The 7,110-nt window shown below is 57.6% G+C and overlaps 2 protein-coding genes across 2 annotated transcripts in view; both read right to left on the bottom strand.

Annotated features, from left to right (window-relative positions):
• Positions 1 to 3,563, bottom strand: part of GGTG_03902 (hypothetical protein) — a gene marked incomplete at both ends in the record, with an annotated part of 4,707 nt that extends 1,144 nt beyond the window's left edge. Inside the window, 2 exons of the mRNA XM_009221685.1 lie at positions 12 to 3,235; positions 3,314 to 3,563. Coding sequence (XP_009219949.1) covers positions 12 to 3,235; positions 3,314 to 3,563 — 3,474 coding nt within the window. The remainder of the gene's footprint in view (positions 1 to 11; positions 3,236 to 3,313) is intronic.
• Positions 3,564 to 4,097: 534 nt separating this feature from the next.
• GGTG_03901 (ATP-dependent RNA helicase DBP9) lies at positions 4,098 to 6,588 on the bottom strand. Its single transcript, XM_009221684.1, has 4 exons — positions 6,157 to 6,588; positions 6,020 to 6,070; positions 5,457 to 5,938; positions 4,098 to 5,380 (listed from the first exon to the last, which is right to left on the bottom strand). Exons 1-4 carry the CDS (start codon positions 6,391 to 6,393, stop codon positions 4,300 to 4,302), a joined length of 1,851 nt encoding a protein of 616 aa, XP_009219948.1. The 5' UTR covers positions 6,394 to 6,588; the 3' UTR covers positions 4,098 to 4,299.
• Positions 6,589 to 7,110: the final 522 nt, after the last annotated feature.

Below are 7,110 nucleotides of genomic sequence, written 5' to 3'. Positions count from 1 at the left end.
CAGCCAAAGACGCCCTCGGCCTGCAGCCCGCCGCCGAACCGCGGCGGGCCGTCCGGGCAGTGCCGGCTCGTGCAGGCGGCGCGGCGGGCGTGCCGCGCCACCGAGAGGTACGCCAGCAGCGCGTGGTAGTTTGCGTCGCCCAGCGTCGTGAAGGCCCGGATGTGGACCGGGTACGTGGTCGTGCTGCGCCCGCGGGGCGTTGCGGCCTCGTCGTCGCTGTCGTCGTAACAATCGTCGTGCATGTCTGGGTCGATTGTTAGCTGTTGGCCGTCTGCTTCTTGGTCGTTGTTCATGTCGGCCTCGGCTTGCGCCCTAGTCAGGCTCGCTGGCAAAGGTCTGACAAGCTCACGGTATAGGAGCTGCTTGGCCTTTGGTGGGGTGTAGAAGACGTCCTCGGGTAGGCACTGGCGTGTTGTGGACGCTTGCTCCTTGCAGCCTGGGTCGCAACCGTTGTGTGGCTTGTCTGCGGCTCCGCCGATGGGCGGTGCCGAAGATGCTCTCTTGAAGCGGGCAGTGATGTCGTGGGAGATGATATCGTCGTCTTGGTTGGAGGGGGCAGCATGGCAGCCTCTGGAATCGAGCTTGTGGCTCTCCCGCTGAGCAGGGGCAGACGTCGGCATCTCTTGTTCGGGGATGATGTCGGTGAATAGGGCCCAGACGTCGAACCTCAAAGGTGCGAAAGCATCGATGAAGCGACGAGACAGCTTTTTGCCCTTGAATTGCGACGCTGTCATGTTCCCGACCTGCACCCGTTCTTCGTCCACAAAGACGAGGTGTACCTTTCCGTCCGCGTATCGCCTGTGACCCCAGAACATGCCGTGCCTCTCGTTGTACTTTGCCGACTCCTCTTCGATCCTGGCCTCGACGCTCCGGAGGATAGGATCGTCCGTTCTCGAGAACTGTTTCGCAGCGAACTGGTTGGCTTCCTCTTTGCTCACAAAGGTCTGGACGCGGATGTGGCTGTCTCCCATACCCTCCGCCGTCTCCTCGGAGAAAGGGTGTGTCTTGTAGACGGTGTAGACCAGAACGTCCTGCTCGGGCAGGATCCCGAAGGGGAGGCTGTCGGCGACTGACTGTCCGCCAATGACGCCGTTGAGCGTATCCTCGTCTTCCACCACGTCGTTCTCGTCGTCGTTGTAGATGATGGAGCCGCCACCGCCACCACCACCGCCACCACCACCGCCACGACCAGCCTGAGCCTTGGTCGCCTCCCTCCTCTTCAGCACGTTTTCTTGCCACTCTTCGGCCTGCTTGTCGGCGCGGCTCTGGACCTCGTCTTCGGCGAGATCAGGGAACTTGATCCTTATCTCGCGGTAGTACTTGTCGCTCGTCTTCTTCAGCTCTCTCCTGTCGCGTGCTGCCCTGTTGTCCGGCTTCTTGGTGCGGCTCGCGACGAAGCCTCGGTTCTTCCATTTCTTGCCCTGCGGCTGCTTCTCCTGCTCCGCCCAGGACTCGGCGTCCCTTCGCGGCGTCTGGCGTCTGGTGGCAAGGTCCGACTGCCTGACCTGCCTGCGCATGTCCTGGTTCGTCACGATGCCGGATGGGGTCTGCGTCGGCCGTGTTGCTCTCATGATCTGTAAGGCTTCGGACCGGTCCATCTCGATCGCGTTGGGGTGTATCTGCGGCTGTGGAGGCGCAGTCACAGTGCGCTTGGTAGACATGTCCGTGGAGCTCTTCGACTCTGCCTTTCTCGGGCCGGCAAAGACATTCTTGAAGCAATCCTGTCGACTTGAAGGGATCTTGATCTGCTTGGAAGGGCCCAGGTTCGGGAGGGTCAGCACCGCAGGAGAGCCGTGGTGGGTTTGTTGCCTTGATACCGGCTGTTGCCATTGCTGTCGCCGCTGGTGCTGTTGCTGCTGCTCTTGTTGCTCTTGTTGCTCTTGTTGCTGTTGTCGTGGCTGTTGAGAGTAGGATTGAGACTGGTGCTGAGGCTGATGCTGAGAATGCTGTTGATACTGCTGTTGAGGCTGCCGCTGGGACTGCTGTTGAGACTGCTGTTGCCACTGACGGTTCTCGATCTGTGTCTGTTCCTGTCGAGGTAGTGGCTGTGGCTGTGGATGTGGCTGTAGTTGCGCCTGCTGCTGCGTCTGTTGGCACTGGGCCCGTTGCTGTATCTGCGTCTGCGTCTGCGGCTGCGACTGCGGCTCCGGCTGCAGCTCCGGCTGTTTCTGTTGACTCTGGGTCCGTGGCTGCGTCTGTGTCTGTGTCTGCCGCTTCTGTTGTCTCTGAATCTGTGGTTGCGTCTGCGGCGGTGTCTGCGGCTGCAGCTGTTTCTGTAGCTGCGGTTGTGCTTGCGCCTGCTGCTTCTTCTGCTGGCTCTGAGCCCGTAGCTGCGTCTGCTTCTGAGGTTGTTTCTGTGACTGCGGCTGTGGAGGTGGTTGCTGTTTCTGTGCGTGTTGTTCTTGTTGTTGAGAATATGACAGTTGCTGTTTCTGATAATATGGCAGTTGCTGCTCCTGTCGGTGTTGCTGCTGCCCTTGGTCTCGCTGCCCCTGATTCTGCTGTCGCTGATCTCGTAGCTCCCGGTCTTGCTGCCACTGTCGATCAACCCCTTTTTCGTCTGCAGGCTGTTGAAGCTGCTTCACCCTGGGTTCGTCTCTGAGCTGTTGCGGTGCTTTTTGCCGTTTCTTCTTTTCAGATAGGCCTTCAAGCAGCCGAGGCTTAGCACTCTTTGGCAAGGTCTCGCCATCGCCATCGCCGTCGCCTTTGGGCACGGTGGAAATCTGAGAAGACTGGCCTGAGTTCTTGAACTGGCTCGATCGCTTGGGAGTCGAATTGTAAGCCGTCACCAATGTACCCGCATGTTTAACGTCTTGAGAGGCCGGCAACTTCGGGTAGGAGGTTTTAATGGAGGGATGAGAGACAGTGGCGGCGGCAGGCTGGGCAGGTCGAGCATCCTCATCATCCTCGAGCTGGGATCTGGGCTTCTTGCGCGGTAGTGGAGTTGGCGAAGTCTCTGGGTCCAGGAAGGGTGCTACCCTCTTTTTCTTGCTGTCACGGCGCGCCGTCGTAGGGGTCTTTATACCATTGTGAAAGATCCTGACGGTCGGCATGACGTCATTGTGCTTGAGATAGGCGGCGAACCCCGACCAGGACCCGATGGCTGGTCCATGACGGGACGGGCTGCTTACAGCAGCCCAGCTGTTCTGAATGCCCGACGTCGCCTCGGGTGATGAAGGTGAGGCCAGTTGGGGCCGGTGAACAGGCTGCTGCTGGATAAAGGTCTGGGTGTCATCTTGCACAGAATCGCCAGGCGAAAAGCAGTTTCCCTAATTCTGCTCGTCTGTTAGGCGCAGCTGGTCGAAGAGCTCACCGTCTGCCATCATTTGGTCGTCGCCATATTCGCCCGCCCCAGCTTCCGGTCCAAAGTCACTCCAGACCCAGTCGTCGACTGGGACCCAGGCATAAAAGTCAGTAACTCGGAGCAAGTCCTGCAGAGGCAGCGACGTGTATGTCTCACCTGCGTCATATAGTTGCGATCCCGCGTTGTCGTGTGCTGACAGCGACATATCGTCATCATCGCCTTGTCCGGGGTCGCCGACCGCGGGCGGTGATGGAGACATGGTTGACTATCCTGCCGGCGTTCTCCTCATCGCTCGTCTCTCGGGGCGTCTGGCTAGGTATCTAGTGCAATTCAGCGGAGTCTGCTTGTGGCGTGATGTCGAGCCTCGTGCGAGAGATAGATAGATATCTCACAAAATGAAGAGATAGATATCTCACCAGACGAAGAGATGGATATCACCAGATGAACCAACGGGGGAGGCAGGTGGATATCTTGTTGGGATGTGGTCACATCCACCCAGAAAGTGAGTGGCAAAAAAGGCTAGGAAGGTGCTCAAGGTAAGATTTTGCTGAAGTATGTCCACTGCAGGCGTGTGCCCAAGAGTTGACAAAGCGGCGGAGGGCCTCTGATACTGGGGTGTGCTGAAAGATGTGGGCGCATCTGAGAAAGCGATGAGCCCGGACACCGCCTTAGGATGGCAGGGCTGGCAAAGCTCTCCGTTTTGGGCCACCGACTCGATCGGTTAGCGTTTGCCGCGAGTACCTAGGCTGAGTGAGTCCAAGTCAAGGGTATTTGGCCGGCCAGGGCCATAGGCCATAACCTTTTATTGAGGTTGGGTAGAGAAAATTGGCCATCCACCTTAGGTACCTCATACCTTACTTCCACACATGAGGTAAAAAAAAAAAAAGGCCCAGTGAGTGAACATGAGGCTGAATATCAAATTGCTCAGTATCATTGCCTTAAAACGAGAAGACATAATAAAATAACTATCTGAGATACTCTCAGCCCAGACGCGACTATTTAGACTTCCTTTTCGCCTTGAACGTCCTGAGCGGATCAGCCTTCCGCACTCCCACCTTGCCTCCCCTGCCCTTGCGGAAATACTTTGTCCGCCTGTCCTTGTCCGACGCCGACTTGCGCAGCGGCACGAATCCGATCTCAGTCGCCGAGAGCGCCTTGCGACCCTCCTTGGGCAGCAGGTAGTCTGGTACGTGCCTGAGCTCCGGGTTCGCCCTCGCCGTCCGCAGCTCCGAGTCGTGCCGCGCCAGGTGCTGCAGCTCGGCCGGGTTCTCCTCAAAGTGCCTCTTGAGCTTCTCGCTCTTGAGGAGCTCCTGTCGCAGCTCCCGCGTCCGCGCCTCCCGTACCGCCACCTTTGTCACCGCCCGCAGCGCGTCGTTCATGCGGTACCGGAAGCCCTCCACCTGGTCTCGGTCAAAGTGATACGGCTTCAGCTCGCGTCCCAGCTTGGCCTGCTGCTTGACTATGCGCGCCAGGACCTTCTCGTCCTTCTCTGCCGAGTCGATCGAAGTCGGTATGTGCTTCCTGAACAGCTCCTTGGGTACGTAAAAGCTGAGAACCATGCCTGTCTGGCCGGCCCGTGCCGTTCGCCCGATGCGGTGCGTGTACGACGTGGCTGTTAGTGGAAGGTCGAAGTTTACCACCACCGCCACGTTCTTGAAATCTATGCCACGGGACACTCCGTATTGCTTGTCTCGCTTCGGCCCAGTTCTCCTCTTTTTTTTGGGTCGCGACCCTTTCGGCTTTGAATCACCTTCGTCCGCGTCGCCTGCCTTATCACCAGACTCTGCCTCGACCTTGTTGCTCCCCTCGCCCACATCCTCGTCGCCCAGAATCTCGTTCTCATCCGAAGCAATGATAATGTCATAGACGTTCCGGTTGAACTCTTCCACAACCGAGATCCTCGAGTTTACGGGAAGCTCTGAGTTGAGGATACAGCTGCGGATGCCAAACTGCTCAAAAAAGAGCTTCAAACGGTAGCAGCGGTCCACATCCCCAACGAATATGATAACCTTGCCTTTTATCAGCTTGAGCTTGAACATGATATAGGCAAGCAAGAATTTCTCGTCTTCTCCACATCTGCAGGAGGATGCGTGTTAGCAGCTGAACCTCGACCGCAAGACTCGAATCAAAATATGAGAAGGATTGTGCATACTTGACCACGTATTGTGTGGCCCCCGATCCCTCCGCGTCAGGCTCCTCGAGGTCCAGCATCACCGAATCCCGCAGAAACAGGCCTTTTAGCGAGTCGATCTCGTCCGTGAGCGTGGCGCTCGTCATGACAGTCTGAACACCCTTGGGCAGGGCCTGCGCGACCTTCTCCAGGTCATCGCTGTAGCCGTACGACAGAACAAGGTCCGCCTCGTCCAGAACCAGATGTGTGAGCTTGTCCAGCGCCAGCGCGGAGGACTCGATATTGTGCCAGGCGGTTGAGGGCGTTGACACGATGACGTCGGGCGAGTTAGAAAGCAACAGCGACCTCTGTACCGACGCGGAGAGCTTGTCTGTGAGCCCAACTACTTGGATGTCTTTGGCGCAGAAGGCGCTGAACTTCTCGACTTCCTTGGTGACCTGCACCGCGAGCTCGCGGGTGGGGACCAAGATGAGGGCAGCTATGGATGCGTCGCCATTATTGATCTGTAGAGAAGCAGGGAGAGTCAGCGCTGCCCGTCGCGCATCGGGGGACGAGGGGTTTCGCCATCTCGTGGAGAGACAAACCTGCTTGCGCTTCAGGATAGCCTGCAGTATAGGCAGGACGTATGCGGCAGTCTATTCCGGTCAAGGCAAATAGCGTTAGCGTCTAGTTTCTCGTCTAGCCCTTAGGAGCGTTCCCTCTAGAAGGGGCAGTAGCGCACCTTGCCCGACCCCGTCTTGGCCTTGGCCAGCACATCTTTGCCGTCGAGCACGAGAGGTATGGCTTTGCTCTGGACGAGAGTAGGGGCCTGGAAGGCCTGCTGTGCGACGGCCTGGAGGAGGCGAGGGTCCAGTCCGAGTTCAGCGAACGAGGGGCCCTGCTCCTGCGGCGTGGTCGGCTTCGCGCCCGCCTCGGGGACCGACGCGGGCGCGTTGTTGTCGTCGAGCTTCCGTTTCATCTTGACGGTGCGCTGGGTGATCGCTTTCCAAGAGGGCTAAATTGCCAATTGGGGGAACTGGTGGGCGCTTTCTTTCTCCCCAAGAGCATCAGCGACAAGACGCAAAACAGGAGTAGTCGAGCAGGACATCGGCCAAAACCACCGCCAAGACCGATCGCTCACCTGGCCATCCATGCGCCGCAACTTTTTTTTTTCGTCTCCCGCCGTCTCATCGAAAAAATCCTTATCAGGCGCTTATCGGGCATGACCCGGAAGTTCCTAGTGGGTCAAAAGTGCCCGCGTCAGGATGCACGGGCGGGCCCGCAATGTCGACAACCCCCCTGCCGTTACAGGTGCAAGCAAGAGCACCTCATCAGCGCAGCTCTCCGTGACGAAAAGTGCACCCATTGTTTGGGTCGATTCTCTGATTCTACCTTCTTTGTGTCTTTCTGAGCTGCTTTGGTACTAAAACTCAATGCTAGCCCTATAACTTCTGATCCTCTGATATTTTTATCATTACTTTCCCTTGTGTGGGTGGTAGGTACCTACGATACCTTATGGGTACAGTACCTTTTCCTCCACTGTGTACATGTAGAGTTGGTCTTGGCATCTGGGATCAATCAACGGAACGCACTAATATGTGCTGGGTTTGCAAAGCAAGAGCCGCGCACCCGCGACTCGGAATCAACGACGCTGATCTGATCTTCCTTGTGTGGGGTGACCACAATGGTTAAGGGA

The sequence above is a fragment of the Gaeumannomyces tritici genome, assembly GCF_000145635.1.
Source record: "Gaeumannomyces tritici R3-111a-1 unplaced genomic scaffold supercont2.2, whole genome shotgun sequence".
In the NCBI taxonomy this organism is placed as follows: domain Eukaryota; kingdom Fungi; phylum Ascomycota; class Sordariomycetes; order Magnaporthales; family Magnaporthaceae; genus Gaeumannomyces; species Gaeumannomyces tritici.
Note: the sequence above shows the minus strand (reverse complement) of the source record. Positions and strands in the feature narration are given on the sequence as shown.

What these genes read in the sequence shown, in the direction of transcription:
- GGTG_03901 (XM_009221684.1), bottom strand. Translation starts at nt 6,393, where the DNA reads ATGAAACGGAAGCTCGACGACAACAACGCGCCCGCGTCGGTCCCCGAG. An exon ending in CCAAGACGGGGTCGGGCAAG is followed by an intron (nt 6,071 to 6,156) that starts GTGCGCTACTGC and finishes TGACCGGAATAG; the next exon opens with ACTGCCGCATACGTCCTGCC. An exon ending in GCCACACAATACGTGGTCAA is followed by an intron (nt 5,381 to 5,456) that starts GTATGCACAATC and finishes ATCCTCCTGCAG; the next exon opens with ATGTGGAGAAGACGAGAAAT.